This window comes from Maylandia zebra, linkage group LG6, assembly GCF_041146795.1.
Source record: "Maylandia zebra isolate NMK-2024a linkage group LG6, Mzebra_GT3a, whole genome shotgun sequence".
NCBI classification, from domain to species: Eukaryota; Metazoa; Chordata; class Actinopteri; order Cichliformes; family Cichlidae; genus Maylandia; species Maylandia zebra.
This window is the reverse complement of record NC_135172.1, coordinates 39,431,823-39,450,622: the sequence shown is the minus strand read 5'-3', so window position 1 is coordinate 39,450,622 and position 18,800 is coordinate 39,431,823. Positions and strand designations below refer to the sequence as shown.

At 40.3% G+C, this 18,800-nt stretch overlaps 2 protein-coding genes across 2 annotated transcripts in view; one reads left to right on the top strand and one right to left on the bottom strand.

Moving 5' to 3' along the window:
- LOC101464735 (beta-crystallin A1) overlaps positions 1 to 6,874 on the bottom strand; it is an 8,652-nt gene extending 1,778 nt beyond the window's left edge. Inside the window, exons 1-5 of the mRNA XM_004538841.4 lie at positions 6,741 to 6,874; positions 6,434 to 6,510; positions 6,224 to 6,342; positions 1,454 to 1,595; positions 1,090 to 1,232 (exon numbers count right to left, since the gene is read on the bottom strand). Of these exons, the coding sequence (XP_004538898.1) occupies positions 1,090 to 1,232; positions 1,454 to 1,595; positions 6,224 to 6,342; positions 6,434 to 6,508 (479 nt within the window). The 5' untranslated portion in view covers positions 6,509 to 6,510; positions 6,741 to 6,874. The remainder of the gene's footprint in view (positions 1 to 1,089; positions 1,233 to 1,453; positions 1,596 to 6,223; positions 6,343 to 6,433; positions 6,511 to 6,740) is intronic.
- Positions 6,875 to 11,487: 4,613 nt separating this feature from the next.
- crybb1l2 (crystallin, beta B1, like 2) lies at positions 11,488 to 15,756 on the top strand. Its single transcript, XM_004538842.3, has 6 exons — positions 11,488 to 11,509; positions 12,285 to 12,385; positions 12,804 to 12,922; positions 13,401 to 13,533; positions 13,644 to 13,786; positions 14,988 to 15,756. Exons 2-6 carry the CDS (start codon positions 12,290 to 12,292, stop codon positions 15,157 to 15,159), a joined length of 663 nt encoding a protein of 220 aa, XP_004538899.1. The 5' UTR covers positions 11,488 to 11,509; positions 12,285 to 12,289; the 3' UTR covers positions 15,160 to 15,756.
- The last annotated feature ends 3,044 nt before the right edge of the window (positions 15,757 to 18,800 follow it).

Here is an 18,800-nt window from a genome sequence, read left to right as displayed (position 1 = left end):
ACAGCACTGCTGACGCAAAGCATCTCCTGCTCTGCGATCCACGTTTCAAAAAGATAACTTGGAACAGAGCCTCAGTTTTATTCTCTCAACCTTTTGTTGAAGCTCATGTGTGAAATGTAGAGCACTAAGCGTGTATTTTAAAATAAAAATATGTCTCCTGGAAGGGAATAAAGTCTTGCTCGGAATGTTGACAGTGAAGCCCTTTTTCACACATGCATTTAAGACATATTTGCAATTGGGGCTTATTTTAAAGTAATGTCAATTCAACATGATGTGACACAACACGATCATGAATTTATTAGCTACAATTGTAATAGTGCTGTAGTTCATGATCTCAGATGTAACTGTGATCTACTCTATCAAAAGAAAACTTTGTTTTTTAAATTACACAGAAAAGTTGAAGGACAGAAGCTTTGGTCACATAGCTGACCACCTTAAATCACTGAAACAACCTATTAAAACAAAATATTCTTTTTAAAAAAAATCCGAGGTAAAAACACTTGGTCTTTGTAAGACCTGCAGCCTCCTCTCTCTCCTCTCCGGTGCATTTTAGTAACTGACACAATTTTCAGTACTGACATCTCAGATCATTTCTAGGTCACAGTCAGAAGGTGGAGACGAGACGAGGAGGCACAAATTAAAGATATAATGTACAGTCAGGCCCATTTGAGAGTTTAGCAGATAATCTGGTGACATGGTGGATCATGTGACCTACCTCCTGCATACCTCAAAACTTCCTCATCAAAACAAATTGAGCCTTTCGAGTTGAGAGAAAATACCACACAAGAAAAGTCATGTAAGAAAGAACGACTCTAGACGTTTCAGGAGTGTGAAAGTGACTTGAGCATGTAAATCAGGGTGTGTCTTTAGTCTCAGTTCTTAATGGATTTTGTTCTCCTCTATCTATGCAGCTGCTTTCAAATCAGTTTTATTTACTCCCCAAAGTATTTTATATTGTAATGGAAACATTATGAAGAGATGCCCAATGATCCCCAATGTGCAAGCACTTGGAGAGCAAGCATCTTTGAAGCCACTCATGTTGGCTTTTACTTAAACTTGAAGAATTAAGGAGGAACGTGTCTAACTTACGCGCCACACTGCACATGCATGGAGCCCACCTCGGGCATGAACCAGCCCATGGCCTCCAGGGAGGGGTAGTCGTCACACAGCTCGGTGCAACGCCCCATGAAGTTTTCCCTCTCAAAGATCATCATACGGCTGCTGTGGTGAGACTTTGGAAATAGAGAAAAAGAAACAGACTAATGTTAGCGCAGAGGGAGCACAGATTTAGCTGTGAGCTGTCTGATTTCTATTTTTGAGCTGTCTCAGTCACCCGCTGTGTGGCTCACTGCACCTTCTGTCACTCACTATCATCATCTCTCTCACTCCCGCTTATTTTGTACCCTTTCATTTTTGTATCCCCCAACCCTTTCCTCCCTCTGCTGCTACTCACAGCACAGTAGATGGGGCGGAATGACATGAAGCGTTCAGTGTGGTAGGACAGAGAGCCGCTGTAGGCTTCCCAGTTGGGGTACTCGCCCCTCTCCAGGATGAACTGCTGGCCTTGGAAATCATGGTGCTCAAAACCCACCCAGCTGGAAAAAAGAGTGGCAGAGGTAAAAATATCAGAGCAAAAATGGTAATCAGCACAGTTTGAAATCAGTCTGAACATAAATCAGACAAGTGACATCAGACAGGATGAGAGGGCCTGCTCGTCAGCCTCATGAGTGCTGATGCATCATGTCGTAAGCTGTGAGTGTCCTATTTTGGATTTTTTTTTCTGGTTTTTTGCACACACGCAAAATTAAAAACAGAATTCTCGAACTCATATTTACAACCAACAGGTCAGCCATCATCTTATGTAACTTTCCCACAATGAGTTATCAGCCATTAACAAGACTTAATGTGGAGCAAGAATGCGTTAATACGTACTAATTCAGAGAGATCTGAATGTTTGATATGTTTGAACTTCAAAAACACCAGGGATAAAATTGTTGTGCAGTCCCACATGTCATCCTATTCCTACAAGACAAAGGACCAAAAAGTGAAAAACAATCCTGAAAGTGTTTTTTCCCCACCAAATGATGTCTGAGAAAGAAAAAGTTGTGAATAAAAGACTGCCTGTCTTGAGTCTGACTAACATACATTTTTTAAAGACAATGGAGAGAACAATGCACTGCAACTTCTGTTTTTTTTATTGACCAAACAGCTGTCAGTGTTTTTTCCTACCTGCTCTGAAATGGGATTTTGTACCCAAATCAATACTTCATAAAAAATGTATCAACAAACTAAAAGAAGTTTCAGCTCAACTTTTCCCCCCAGTGTTCAGATAATGTTGTGTAAATGTATCTGAAAGAATGTATATCAACACAGATAAAAGGGGAAGTAATCAAGCTACAATGTTTGATGGTATTTTTACTCTCCTGTAGTTCATTTTAAATAGTCTAAAAATTTGGATCACTACTCTACAATCTTCTTCTTTCAGCTATTCCTTTTAGAGGATGCTAGGGACAGCGGATCATCTGCCTCCGTCTCCCCCTGAACCTAGCATCCTCTTCTGTTACACCGACCCCATATGTCCTCCTTCAATACATCTACAAACTTTCTCTGTGGTCTTCCTCGTTTCTCCTGCCTGGCAGTTCCATTTTTAACATCCTTTGTCCAGTATATCCTCTAGCCCTCCTCTGCACATGCCAACATGGCCTCAGCCTTGGCTCTCTACATCCTCGGTTATATTCATTTCAGATCCTGTCCCTCCTGGTCACTCCCAACAAAAATCTAAGCATCTTCAGCTCTGCCGCCTCCAGCTCAGGCAGATAAAGTTCTTTTCTGTGCTTACTGCACCACTGCAACACAATGTTTTTAAAAAGTATCTATTTGTAATTAAATTAGTCTTAGATAAAAATTGCAACCAAAATCTGAGTTGTGTCCACACAATAAAACTGCCAAAAATTTTTTGAGGAGTATTTTTGATAGAAACACTTAAGTGAACTTTACTTGACCCTCCCCAGGCCAACCGAGAGAGTTTTTTGAGGCGCTGTCACATTGCCCATTTTTCAATAGTCTGTGCCTTTTGATAAAAGTGACCAACGGGGACTATTGTGCATGTGACTTGAATTAATAGAATCATTTTCTGATTGGTCGACATGGTAAATTTTCCATCAATAGGAAAGGGTTTCTTTGTTTTTGTTCGCAAGCAGAGAGTTCTTCTGGGTGCTTTCCTTAGAAAACGCAGTTTTAGTGTTTCTTCCTGCAGTAAACATAGTGATAGTATTCAGGAAAAAACATTGCGTATATTTTTTTTTATCATGACTCTGGTTTTACGTGGCCTATCAACGCAATTTAAAAACTGGTATATAGTTTTAAGTCCCCACTTTTGTTCCCACAAAATAGTAACACATTTGCACAGAGGAAGGGAGTACAAATAGCTGACACTGCGCTGTTAGTGAAAAGCAGAGCTCACCATCTTTTACTTTTCAGTGTGTTTTTCCACTGATAAGATAGAACTGGCGAAAGCAGCATGTGTTTGGAGAATCACTACTCTGGCAGGCTTTACACACCATGACTAAGGCCTGGGCGGTTACGTATGAAGATACAAGCAGCAACGATTTGGTCCTAAGTGCGTCAGACACAAGTTTGCTCTTACACTCAGCGTTAAGAATAAATACATGCATAAATGTCCCAGAGCGTTACATCTAGTGCTCTGCTCCTAAATTAAGAGAAGTCCAAAGACTTTCTGATCCTGTGAGACATCACCAGCAGACAGCTGCATTATTTACAGAGGAAGGGACTACACTTTCCTTTAGGAATCACAACTTGAGCCTCACAGTTCAAGTTGTGAGTCTGATAAAACTTTCTGACACATTTCTGACACTGATAAAACTGACACATTTCTATACATTTTAGGAACAAATATGTGGGTCACATTAAAGTCCTTAAGAATATATGATCAAAATGAGCTTCTTGTTATGTTTTACATAAACACAAACAAATCTGCAAATGACGGAAATGTCACACACGTTCATGCTCAACCAAGAACATAATATTTGAATCCACGAGTCAGGATGGTGAGGGCTACTGATTACTCCTGGGCTGGCTGAGTTTAAACCTAAGATAAATGTATCATGACAGTGTAAAACTATTTAAACCTGTAAAGTGTCCTTTAAAGTGGAAAATGAAAAGTGGAGCAGTCCTTTTAATGATAAAACAGCAGGAGCTACTGATTGAATGTGTGGCTCTGCTCAGTTTTTCAGAACTTTACAGCAAAGTTTAGCCCAGTATTCAACAACATGTTGCAAATGTACATTTGTGCTTAACTATCAAGATTTTCTTTTGCAATAAAGGCTTTAAAAACACCTGTTAGCAGTTAGCTAGTGAACTAAAAAGTCAGAAAGTGAGAGCTAGGTAAGACGAAAAACAGCTACAAGGAATTTGAAAGATTTGAAATACATCACTCTTTTCTCCAGATGGAGGGGGAAAAAGTTATTAATCACAATTATAAGTGAACAGTTCACCCAAAAATCAAATGAAGTCTTAAAAAAAAGCCCAAAATATCCACAAACCTTGTTGTGAACAGTTTTCTTGTCTGTCCACTTCCACCGCTAACCTCACAGCGCAGAAGAAAGAGTCTCTAACCTGACAGTGTGAAAGGAGGGTGTCCCCCTTCAGCTGTGTTAATGTTAGCTAGCTGCACCCACTCTTGGCTGGTGAATGAAAGAAATATGTCCTACATAAAATCTTTCAGAACAAAATTGCTTGTGGCTTTTGTTTTGTTTGTGTTTGGGTCATGATTTCTGGAAGGGCCCATTGCTCCTGTCCGGAGAACAGTCCAGTGCATTTTCTGGAGCTTTGGACAAAGCAAGCAACTCATTTCATTATAATTAAAAGAAAAATCATGTACATACACACGGAGCATCACAGGCAAGAGGATAATTTTAAAATGTAATTCAGATTTTTGTCTCTTAAATAGACGATTCCTTTACAACTTCTGTACTTGGTTATTTAATGGTTTATGATGGTTGGGTAGTCAGCACGTTCATCTATTTGTTGCTGAAAATTAGCACGATATTTTGATACCAAAAGGAGTAGAAATATAAACTCACATAAATAGAAATACTCTGCTCAAGTGCTTCAAAGCAGGTACTCAACTTACTTCTCACCACGGATAACTCCAAACTCTACAACAGGGATGTCAAACTTGTTTTACATACACTTTGATCTGAAGTGGGCCGGACTAGTGAAGGACACTGAACTAAATATTTAATCCCTGAGATGAACTAATGTAGAATTAAAGAAATAAAATTGCAATTCCAACAGTACGTCTCAGTTTTTCCATAATCAATGTGTAAAATTACTGTAAAAGTTCTGGTAGCTCATTAACTAGACTGCCCCATATTTATAAAACATAAAGTTTTTATTAATTCACACTTTTAATGAAGTTTTACAGTAGATAATAGTTTATTGCCTGTTAATTCACTACTTTGTAGTACGAAGGACAACAGAGGAGGTCTTTATGAATAGAAGAAGCTGTAAAACCTATGAAAATACAGTAAAAAGTTTAAAATCTGCACAGTCCTTCACAAAGCTGTCCAGTGGACTCGTCCTTGCTGGGTTGATTAGGGCCCCCAGGGCTTATGTTTGACATCCCTGCTCTAAAATATCTAAACTCATTAAGAAATTGAAATATCTGAGTAGCACAAAGTGTTTCCAGTCCAGTAAAGCTTCACGAAAGGTTATTATAACAGCACTGGTAGTACATAATGGATATCATTTTTTAAAGCTACTCTAAACAGATAGTTCTTTCTAAAAGCATCATCTTTATCTGAGAGATCCTGACACTGACCTTCACATACAAGCAATTAAAAAAAGGTGCACAGCAAGCTATAAAAATAAAACCACTCATGTGGCCTTAAAGAATAAATGATGAGGAATGTATAACAGCCTTTAAAGCCAGAAATGGTGAAAGCAATTTGAATGTCTTTAAAATAAAAGACTCCTTTTCACCCCCCATTACTGCCTTGGTGTGTGAACCCTACATGTAGGATGCAGTGGCCTTCGTGGTGGCATGTTTGGTAGTGGGTGCCTCATTCTCTACCCTTGTATCACAGAGACACAATTACATAAACACACACACACACACACACACACACACACACACACACACACACACACACACAGTCAGCTGTCCACAGAGACTTGCAGGCGTACAGGCTGTGTGACTCACGCTCCACTCTCCACTCGGATGGAGCGGATGTTGTCCATACCACAGTTGTGGATGTTGCAGCACTCAGAAGTGAACTCCAGACACTTGCCCTGGAAATGCTCCTGCTCAAACACAGTCACCTGCGCATGGGGGGAGACACGGAGAATGGGTGAAGCTGGGCATGTTTACACTTTACATTTATGAGTGCAAATAAAAAGTGTGTGAATTCACCTTAAAGAAAGGAGCAGTGTCCATTCTAGGGAACATCATAGGTGAGGTCATGTGGGCTCTAACGACTCTATTCATTTCTAGAGTAAAGAGAGATAAAGAGCATGAATGAGAATATGTACAGGCATTAAAATGCAGCATGTCTGGAGTAGTTTTTAAAATCACAGCAACAGTTTCTGTTTGAGATTTCTTTCTGTATAAATTTAACCTCCACCTTCTCATATCTGCAATAGGACCAATCAGGCCCGTTTAATCAATTAAACCACCCCGTGGGAAAGTTTTGAAGCAGGAAATTTCCGGGTCATCTTACCTGGATGCGCTGCTGACACTCCTCACAATCTAAATGCCGTTTGCATAGACTTTGGTCTGAACCTGGAGGTTCTTTTTTATACTGGCGTTCACGCGGGATGCTCATGCTCGTTAGTGTGCGCGTGCGCCCTTCTTTTCCAATGACGTGAAAGCGGTGAGTGTTTGAAGTAGGACAGGAACATGACCGATGTCTTCCGGCTAAATTCTTCAAAATTAAAGTACAACACTAGCTCTTTATACTCTTAGAATATATATATATATATATATATATATATATATATATATATATATATATATATATATATATATATATTTATTATCTTCTATCAGCTTGTCACAGAGAAGCTAACTTGCCGACATATTCAATTACATTTTTAAGTCCTCAAGTTAGTGTTGTTTTTATTCCTGCTTGTTTATTCTGATTCAAACAAATTTACAACTTACTGAATCACTTTCACAGCATCAGCAGCAAGCATTCTGAAGTCATAAGCTTTAAGTTCTGAGATTAGTAAATTTTGCTTACAGAAGATAAATAAAATAATCACTTCGCAAATATTGAGTGTATTTTGTATATTAATCATATCGACGCCTAATATGTGGAGCCCCCCTCAACATTTATTTTGAAGGTAGCTTGAGGAAAACATCCGGTAAGTGTGGGAAAATTGCCGCAGGTGAGAAAATGATCGCTCCTGGCGTCGTGCGTAAAAACGGTTTGTGCACGCGCAACTGCGAATTTACGCACGGGCTCATTGCTCGCGTTCCATGTCCCCCACACGCCCACCCCCTTACCTCTTTCTCTCTCTCTCTCTTTGTAACCCTATGGGGCCTGTCGACTCAGCAGATCATATAGAGCGCAGTCACAGAGATGCGGGCGATGAATGCGTGGCTGTTTTTAGTCTATTCGTATAGGTCAGCAGTGCCATCGTATAGAGCAACAATGGCCGGGGCTATAGGCAGAGAATGAGGAGGATTTGGAGAGTCATCCGGGGAGTCTGTTTAAATGGTGGCTTCCAAAAGTGGAGGAAATTGGGACCGAATAATTAAATTCAATACGTTATTGATAACTGTTAATTAATAATGCATGTTATATAGATTCTATAAAAGAAAGCGTAAAAGTTGTGAAAAAATACAAGGAAAGTGGTTTTGACATCACTGCGAGCCTTTGACAGATCATTTTGACCCTTCAGTTGTTTTAAACCTCCTTCGGTCAGCCCCTTGCTGCTTGACATTTCATCAACAGAGCCTCAAATTCTCCTTAACATGTTTAACATCACACAGGCAAACACACACAAAACACACACATGAAAAGGCAGTGGCTAAGTGGCTAAGTCACGACTCCCAGCTTTTATCCTGCTGTGCTCTAAAAAAATGTACTCACACTGTGTGGATTTGTCCAGAAGAAACTTGTCTTGGACAAAGTGCTTCGATCTGCTGTTTTACATGAAAGACATGAATGAGGCTGGACAGAGGTTTCATTTGGGTGTCGGAGGGAGAAAGCATTAAGCAGATCTTTGGGGGAAAAAACCCATGAAATCTGATAGTTGTTACTGTTAGCAGAAGGGGTTTTACAAAAGTATCACATTAAATATTTAATAGTCGTATTTCCAGAGGCTCAAATATATATATATATATATATATATATATATATATATATATATATATATATATATATATATATATATATATATACCCATCTGAAACACAAATATGTTTAGGTTTCATGTTTTAGGCAACAAGGACCGATGGTGTTGTCTGCTGTACACACTGTAAAGACCTATGAGGTATATTTGGCAATAGTGAAATTATAGAAATAACTATACAAACTAAGTTGACTCACAACTATAATTAACTAAACTTTCATTTCACTGATACACATATGAGAAGTTTTTTAGTGCTGTGCTGTAAATGTCAGCTTCACAAATTATATGATGAAAAATAGACACATAGAGGGTTCAGTAGATGGTTTTTCAGTCATTGTAGAAATTGTTGTAAAAGCTCCCGGTGAAGGGGATGAAACTGGATTTGAGTCATTTAGCAAAATGGGCTGTCTTTGTTAAACACGGGATATAAAAACAAGCCTATGTATGAAAAGTAAAGCATACAATGTCATTAAAGGCAAAGCTAATCTAGCATATTTTTCCCCAAGTAAGAAAAACCAATCAAACCAGTATTCAGCCATTATTCAGAGTATTTCACATTTGTGGAGATGCATCCACTGTGCTCCACATATCAATCAATGGGCTCTTTGAAGAGGATCTTTTATCAAAGCACATGGAAAATGTCACAGTTTTGTTGGCTATTTCATTATTCGATGCCAGATCTACTAAAACATGTTAGTACACATGCCTTGCATATATGATCTGACTTTATATTGTATAAAGACTGCCTCTTCCATAATTCTGCATAGTATTTGAAGTTGTGTTAGGTTGTTACAAAGAGATTTATGCTGAAAAATGCATTAATTTCCTGCTTTAAAATGTAACGGGAATTTTATTATATACACAACTGCTTACATGTTTACAGCCAGTTGGACATGGCTCTGTTTTTGAAAGAAGTCAGTTTGCTTTCATCTATTATAATATGTCACTATTCAGAAGGTTTGTAAATAATAATTAATGGAATCAATAATCATAGCTTGTAACTTAAATTTAATGAAACATACACAGGTATATTTTCAGCAGCCATCACTTCTGTGTTCCAACAGCACACTGTGTTATCTAAAATAAGTTTATTATGCTAAAAGAAAAACTGGTCATCAGAACAAAATTTTCAAATAATTTCAGAACAGCTGGAAATAGTTTATCTATTTACAAAAACAATGCATTGGACTATTGGATTACATGAACCATCTTATGGGTTTAAATATAATAAAATAAAGATTCTTGAAGAATCTTGGTCTAGGTTATGAAGGGTATTTTATGCAGGAAGTTAAAAAAGGAAATATCATACAACAGAGTGTACAACTTTGTTCAGAAAACATTAAAGCTTTCTCTAACCAGAACAGAAACAAAACAAATGAATCTGCATCTTTAGCTTAAGGAACAGACGCATAACAGGTGGTTAGATTAAATGTGTTCCCAGCTGTGGGAAGGCGAGGTAAAGACAGGTCACCAGTCCATCACAGGAGCAACTCAGAGACACAGATAACACTCACAGTCACACCTATAGTGAAATATAATTGCCAGTTAATGTAACATGCATGTCTTTAGACTCTAGGAGGAACCTGTAGCACCCAGAGAGAACCTATAAAGGTGCAGCGAGAACATGCAAACGTCACACAGAAAGACTCCGGCTGGTTCAGGTGACATTGCTAACCACTGCGCCACCCAGACCTATCATTTATTTTCACTTTTGCTTATAGAAATTGTTTTCTGTCCATCTGTCTCCGACATGTCTTTGGAGTGTGGGAAGACACCTACAAGCAATACCCCAATCAGTTTAAACCCAGAACCAGCTAACAGCAAAGAGGTAAAAGTGCTGACCCTCCACGGCTTTGCTAAATCCATTTTCATGTGTATTATTGTGCTGTTTCCTGCTTCCCTTGTTTTTCTCCTTCAAGAGACTCTCTGCAGTCCTCAGCCACTTCACTGGGTCTGATTCACTCCTGCATCACTTCCTCCACTGACCTTTCAATGATGCTTAATTGAGCATAATGATTTGAGCAAATTCAAGTTTCAAAATTAATAAGTCTGAACATTGAATTGAAGACATGAATGGTTTTACCTGAATGCTCACAATCTCATGTAGCACTCAGCTGCACCTCATATTTCCCTCCTGTCGTCATCTGAAGCCTTGATGAAGCACAACACGTGACCTCGAATGCTACAACTACGACTGTTTTGCTTGTTCTCTTGTGAGTGCTTTGAAATAAACATCTCAAACACTTTTTACATTTTCCAGCTAACACTCACTGTAATATTTTACTGACCCATACAGGGAAAAAAGGCAAAGCTTTGATATAAAAGCCTTCTCCTACTGAGATGAACAGAGACAGAATCAGATTATTGTCCATGCAAACCTTGAACCTCTTTGCTCACCCTGAGGTGCAGGCACTGGACCGTTATTGCTTCTCACAGCTTATTGTTTTTCCTGTTATTGTTTTTCCCAGCGCCTCTTTTTTTATAGCACTGAAGGGAACAGGAGGGAATGATTTTGCAATAGGCTCATTAATGTGAACCTGGTCAGCTTGGCTGTCATTACACTGAAACTGTAAGGGCGTAGAAAAGTGCATTATCTCACATTACTCCAGCTGGACTGTCATTTCTTTCACTCAGTGCACGAGTTCATACAATGAGCAAGCTTTTATAAGGTTACTTTGTCTTTTGTTAACCTATCAAAATGTAGCAGATCACTGACGACAAGAAAAAAAAAATTACACAAAAATGTATTTGATTTCATTTGAAATTCACAATTCTAAAAATTTGCTTGTTTTAGCATTTGGCTAAAACAAAAGTCGATCCTGATTATAACTCCAGATGCGGTTAAGTCATCTGAGGTCGACCATATGTTGATATATCTGAGTTTGTCATATTTTCTTCCTCATATTATTTCAACCATATGCTCTGTCTCTCTTTCTGCCCGTCTCTCTCTCTTTGATGATGGGGGTATTTCTATTCTGTGGGGGCTGTGAGCTCAGCGAGTTTGTTTCTGTGTCTATAATCCCCTCTCTCTGGGCGCCAGCATATAAAAGCGACGAGGGGCCCCGCGCACTCTCACACAGACCACCAGTCTCAGGCCTGAGTCTACTCCTTTACGCACACACAGCCACAGGTAAGACAGTGGACAAACATACAGAACAGAACAGAAAGATAGAAACTTTTCACTAACCCAGAGGACAAGCTAGGAAGCTAATTATAACTGAAGTCAAATGTTGGCAAAAATGTGATTTTTCTTTTGTACGCAGCCAGCAGCTGTCAGTAAATGCACTTGGGCATATTCAGAAAAAAGCACTGGAGTTTAGAAACTAATGTTTACATTTTAAATTCCAATGGGGATCTGGGAATCAAGCTGGTTTCACAAATGCAGCATTGAAAGTGCAACATTTCAGATTCAGAGCCAAGAAAAGCTTCAACCTACTAAAATCTGCTTTTGATGAGTGTTTTTTTTTAGCTTTTGTTCTGAAGTAGATCTTAGTTGTGTAAAGGTTTTTGGGACATTTTCTGATTGGTTCTTTTAATGCCGATTACTTTAACACACATGTGCCAGCTTTGTAAATGCAGCATGCTTAGAAACTGTACAGAAATGACTCAGGATGTATGAATCTTTGAACCTTCTGAGCTGAGGGCATTCATTTTTTCTAACAGGAAGGTAAAAATAACGAATGTATAAAGAAAAGAGTCTGTAAAGAACGACCCTCATTTTTGCTATTTTTGGTCATTCCTAATTCAACTTCAATCAGGATCAGATGAACATGTGAAAGCTAAAGGTCTTGTTTACTGAATAACAAATCATTAGACCCTATTCTTAAGTAAAGATTTTTTTACAACCTCTTAGTGTGACAGTAAAAGTCAAACTAGAGCTATAACAGCTTCTTTTTTTATCCCAGTCGTCATGTCTGCTGGAGGAGAGAAATCCAAGTCTGCTTCCCAGACTGATGGGAAAGCAGCTCAGACCAAGACGTCTGAGATGGGCTTAACATCTTACAAGGTACAGTATACACACACACACACACACACACACACACACACACACACACACACACACACACACACACACACACACGTAAAACAGATGATTAAACATCACAAATACAGCATACAGTATTTTTCACACAGTGGGAAGCAGCTGGCCTCACACCACTGTAACAGTTTACCTTGTGAGCGGACGTCTGTTAGCGCGACCTGCTGGTTCTTATAGCTCTTTGAGGGGGTGGCTGACAACTATAACTGACAGAAAAAACCCCCAGTGTGTTAAATCACTGTGGAGGTAGCTGTCATAAAAACATTGGCACTTCATCTTTATCTCCCCGTGTCACACTTCCTGCTTCATATATCTTCCCTTGAATCTGAACCTACCTCAGTGACCTCCACTCCTATTTTCTTTGCTCCCCACTGCAATCGTTCAGATGTGGGTTTACGACCAGGAGAATTTCCAGGGCCGCTGTATTGAGATCAACGCCGAGTGCATGAACGTGTGTGACTTGGGCATGGACAAGGTGCGCTCCCTGCGTGTCGACTGTGGGCCGTAAGTATTCCGATTGCGTGCTGTGAGACGTATACACCCACATGTACTAGTGTGGTACCCAGCAGCACCCACACTCCTCTAAGAGAAGAGCAGGTGATTTAACAGCTACACTCCACCATTATGTGACATTTCCCCACTTTGCATTTGGCATTATGCTGATGCTTTTATCCCGAGTGATTTTGCAGAGAGTACAGCAATGCAGAGAACTTTGGCTGCTAACATAATAAAGCACACAAAGCACAAGTGATGGAAGTATGTCAGTTAATAAAAGAAAATATAAGCAAGGAGATAAGGAGTAGTGCAACAAGGGACACATTTAAAAATCAAAGCAGCAGAGGCCAAGATCCTATAAGATTTTTACAAGCTGCACACTCCTCAAGAGGAGTCAGCTCATTCATTTGAGTGTAATCAGTGAGCTGACTCTTCTTGAGGGACGTTCAATGATCACTCTCCTTCCTCTCCTTTTCCCCGTCCTCAGCTTCGTGGGTTTTGAGCAGATGAACTTCTGTGGAGAAATGTTCATCTTGGAGAAGGGCGAGTACCCCCGCTGGGACTCTTGGAGCAACTGCCAGAAGAATGACTACCTGCTGTCCTTCAGGCCTGTCCGCATGGTGAGTCCTATGTTCCAGCCACTCAACTGGTGGAAGTTTGCTCTACTTTTATTTGCCTTCTTTACATCCTTATTCTCTTTTCCTCCTTCCTCATGCCCGCCACCTCGCAGGATCCCGAGAAGCACAAGATATGCCTGTATGAGGTTGGAGAATTCAAGGGCCGCAAGATGGAAATCATGGATGATGACGTTCCCAGCCTGTTTTCCTATGGTTTCACTGACAGGGTGGGCAGCATCATGGTCAGCTGTGGAACGTGAGTAGTTTGTGAAATTACAACATCTTATTGCATTTTTCCAAAGAGTTAAATGAGTAGAATAATACCACTCTGTAGTGTGCTAAATATGAGGCTAAAGCCAACATCCAGCTAGCTTAACTTTGCATAAAGACTGGAAACAGGGCTTAAGCTAACCTGGATCTTTTTTGAAAGCAATAGTCAGCTTAACAGCACATGCAAAGCTCACAAATTAACTTGCTATATGCTATGTGATTCCAACAAAACCATGAAACATTGGTATAAAACAAGAGTTTGTAGTTGTGGGCCTGATTTGGGTGCAGCAGCTTCAACAAGCTTGCTGTCAACGAGGTAACAAGCTAGCAAAGCACCCCATAAAACTCAGCTTTCATGAAGTTTTTACACTTCCTATTCTTTTAGAATTCAATAAACAATGTATAACATCTTAATTGGCGAACCTTAACAGTCTGGGGGTGTTTTTTGCAAGTGTGAAAGACCAAGACTTGAACTGTTTCAAGCCCCAAATATGAGTGCTATCAGCCTTGTGAACAAACAGAAATCTAGAAGACCTGCTTTTTCTTTAAGGCTGACTGTGAAGCTGTAACTCTGCTACCTTTTCCAGCCTTCTGGTTGATAAATCATGCATTTTTCAGCAGCACTGACCACAAACACCACACTCTGCTTTTGCAACAGCTGCGTCAAAAAAAGTCCAGCTCCTTTTACCATTTCTACATCGGTGGCGTCATTCTTAAACTGACAGAAACAGCACTCTATCTGGTAATGTGCTCAGGAATAGAGGCTTTTTCATCAGCAGCTACATGAGGGTGTCACGAACGTCAGCAGCTCCATGTCTCTGTCTGCGCTCCCAGAGGCGTGGCAGCCAGCGTACACTGTTGTTTTATCTGCTGTGATTACTTTATTTGGACTGCTACCCGCAGTCTCCAAACAGGCAGCTGGAAGGCAGACGAGTCTGTGCTTTAACACCTAGAAGCATGATAAACAGATCGATGACATCATTTGTTCGATGTTTACTCTCTCTAAATTATTAGCATGTGTCCTTCTAGCATCTTTCATCATGTTTCTCACTTGTCTGCTGTTTCTGTTTCACCTCATGCTTTTTTGCTGCCTCACATTTTCTCTGCTGAACAGTTGCTGTCCAACCTTGTAATCCCTCTCTATTATTCCCTATCCTTGCCTCTCTTCTCCCTTTTTCTCTCCTCAGTTGGGTGGGTTACCAGTTCCCCGGCTACCGTGGCAGCCAGTTTCTGCTGGAGAAGGGTGATTACAGGCATTTCAATGAGTTTGGTGCCCGCTGCCCCCAGATGCAGTCCATTAGGCGCATTCGTGACATGCAGTGGCACCCACACGGCTGCTACACCATGTCCTCCAAGTGAAACCCACCGAGGGCGAGGAAGAGAGGGACTGGAGGAGAGGCGGAGGCCGAAGGCGGGCACAGAGATGGAGGTGGAGGAGGAAGAGCAAAGAAGGAGAGGAGGAGGGAGAGGGTGTAATAATGTTTCCCCTGTCCTTAAATCTCTTGACGGTTTGAGTGCAGGATGGGGGGAGTACATTAGGTTGTTATTTATAGTTGTGATTTAGCGGCCAATGAAAAGTTATTCAAAGTTTAGGAGGAGATAATTACGATAACCACAGAGACTGCTTCTCATAATAAATGCTCTCTCCATTTTTGTTCTTCCTCTCTCGCTGTCTCCATTTGTCAGCCTCTGGCTCCCCACTCTCCTCTCTCTCCTCCCCTCCCTCCCTCTCTCCCCTCACATATATTATTCCACATCTCACCAACGTCAGCGCTCGCTCGACCTGTCAGAGCCTGACTGAAGGGGTACCAGCGTAGATTTCTGTTTGTTTGTGTGAACGGGGCACTGAGACAGAAGAAAACAACCACAGAGACAAATGGCGGTGACTGCTCTTTGCTCAGATCCTGCTACCACACCAGCCTTAAACCCCAATAAATCATCTCACTACCTGCTTTACTTGGAATGACATTTTATTCAACAGACTTTTATATATATTTAGCAAATGCACAAAAAAACTGAACCCAGCATGAGACCCTGTTATATTTAGTAAAAACAGATCCTCAAATTAAAGCTGCTACAATCAATATTTTTTCGCCGTCTACAGAGGGAGCAACACCCCACAGCAGAATCAGCTGAGTCAGTCATTGTCTACAACTCTGTGGAGCCTTAAAGCACTCTCATGGCTATCATGGAACTATTTATCATAGCTGATGAACACTGTGCTGGATTCAATGGCTAAAGAGCCACAAAAGAACAACAGGGAGACTCAATAAGTATCAGCTAACTTGTAATACATTAGAGTGTTTCCAAAATAAGTCCTGTGCATTTGCATTTGCCACTCGTGTGTATAACAAGGGAACTCAGCGTGTAATAAGCACACCAAGTTAATTTTATTTGGTTTAAACACAGCTTTACTGTTGCTATTGTGACTCGTTTCTCTTAGCCTCGAGTGGCCCAAGGGATGTACGCATGCCAATTAAAGCTGGTTTTCAGGAATAGTTAGTCCAGGGAGTCTAACTAATTTTAGTCCATGAGCCTAATAATATCATAATACAGCCTATTATGAAAACGTCCACATTTAATTGACTGCACATTTAAATATACTGCCTGAGATTTCTTCAGAACAATCTGACTCATCTTAAAGTGGATCCATCAACATGTTTTTACTCTTTGACTCTGCTAGAGTAGCTCTGTATCACTCACAGTTCAAAATAATCACTATTCTGTTCACATGTGCACTGGTGCAGCCTCTCGGTTCTTCTGTGCCTGAAAGCAGCTCATCTATTTCTTTAGGAAAAGTTGGTTCTGACTGGTTGTCCTTTGTAAACAAAAAGTTTGAAGAACAAGTTGGTGGAAGTTCTGTGATCAAAGTCAGAGATGTGAACCCGGGATATTATCATTTTAAGGAAATCTGCTCCATCATATAAGGAAAGAAGAGGAAAAACAGTCCACCGTGATTTTCAGCACACTAAGTCTAAATAAATTGTCATTCTCTTTCTTCACTTTCTACACATCATCCAGCATGGCCAGATGGACTCTTGAGTGATTCAGTTCTTCCATCTATATTTGACATAACTGCTGGTCCAGCACACCTAAATCTTTGAATAACCTTTACAGAGGTTATTGGAATCAGATGTACAGAGATTTTAGCTTCATTACCACTTTGTTTCAGAAACCTTTGTGATGCCAGTATGAAATGTTGGCAATTGACGGAGTTTAATTTGTTGTCATTTGAAACCTGAGGTATATTTTTGTCACATGGCTAAAGGAAAAAGAGCCAAGTTTGGAATCGGGAGGGATGCAGGATTTAACAAAAATCAAGCTATTTAATTAGACTGCTTTATATACTCACACACTGCGGGCTAATGGGGATTAGACAACTGGGAGGAAATGAGATCAGGTGTACACAATCCACATAAAAGACAACTAGATAACTAGTTGTAAGACAAACTTAAAAAAAATGGTGGTTGCTGCATTTGTACATCACATACAACCTGATCTCAGATCTCCAGAAGTGTTTGATCATGCAGCTGAGAGGGAAAATAACAAAACAGGAAAATAAACTTTAGATCTGAGTTGGCAAGAGAGGGTTATCAACGTATCAATATTAAAGAATCCCTTCATATTTTAAGAGCTAAAAAACTTGGTTGCGGATCAGAAACACGGTTCTGTGCTTCTTTTTGATTTTTAGCTTTCACTGTGCAGAGTGGTGCATCTGCACAGTTTGACAGATGAAAGCTGTTTTCAGATTAATTTGCTGGAAGTAGAAAGTTTTTCGGAGCTCCCCTATAATAAGACAAGTATATGCGAGCAGGAGTCATTCAAGGGATTGGAAGTCGATCCTGCCCCAGTTACCAACTTTCTGAAGTGTAACGTGGATAGTTGAACCTGTGCTGCTCTCTCCATGACGTAAGAAACATTCGCAAATATATTTAAAACAGATACATTTGCGTATTCATAACATCATTGAGAGAGGACCGAACATTAAAAAAAATCCTCTTCTAACTTATTTAAAACAATGTTCATGCACGCTGTAAAGTTCAACAGCTCACTTGTGTGACTTGCAAACTAGAATGTTAAACATATTTAGTATCTTGGACTTAATAAATGTTAAATGGGGCGGTCGTGGCTCAAGAGTTGGGAGGTCGCCTTGTAATCGGAAGGTTGCCGGTTCGAGCCCCGGCTTGGACAGTCTCGGTCGTTGTGTCCTTGGGCAAGACACTTCACCCGTTGCCTACTGGTGGTGGTCAGAGGGCCCGGTGGCGCCAGTGTCCGGCAGCCTCGCCTCTGTCAGTGCGCCCCAGGGTGGCTGTGGCTACAATGTAGCTTGCCATCACCAGTGTATGAATGTGTGCGTGAATGGGTGGATGACTGGATATGTAAAGCGCTTTGGGGTCCTTAGGGACTAGTAAAGCGCTATATAAATACAGGCCATTTACCATTTAAAAGCTATTCGTTAAAATTCCCCACAGACTCACCTTTTTAAAATCCTGAACTAGAAAACTAGAAAAACAGGTGACATTACAGCACATGAGACTTAAACGATACACTGCCAGCACCCGACCACTGCAAACCACAGGAGGAAACGAATGCCCTGTGTCCATCTTCCCATGGATCAGAGCTATTTTGGCATCACGGGGGAGACGTTCACAAAACTGGGTGAGATTTTAATGCTGTGGCTGATGGCTCTGTTATTAAACACCACACCAAAGAGTCTGCCTTTCTCAGAAAATCAACTTTTCTTGATTCCATAAACTCCAAGTAACTCAAAGAATACAGCATCCCAATAAATCTGTTACTTTAGAGAACATCTAGAGGCAATTTACAGTTTCTATCCCCAGTCCACCCACTGTGTATTCACCCGGCATAATGCCTGCTCCAAAGATGCAGATTTAATTTGTACTGATGGAAAGCAATTTGGACCAATTTGTTATTCTATAAAAGAAAATCAAAATCTGTGCCACCGCAGCACTCTGTCTACAGCAGCACTTTAGGTCTTT

Coding starts and splice junctions, on each gene's coding strand:
- crybb1l2 (XM_004538842.3), top strand. CDS start 12,290: ATGTCTGCTGGAGGAGAGAAATCCAAGTCTGCTTCCCAGACTGATGGG. Junction 12,386..12,803: donor TGGGCTTAACATCTTACAAG/GTACAGTATACA, acceptor GCAATCGTTCAG/ATGTGGGTTTACGACCAGGA. Junction 13,787..14,987: donor ATCATGGTCAGCTGTGGAAC/GTGAGTAGTTTG, acceptor TTCTCTCCTCAG/TTGGGTGGGTTACCAGTTCC.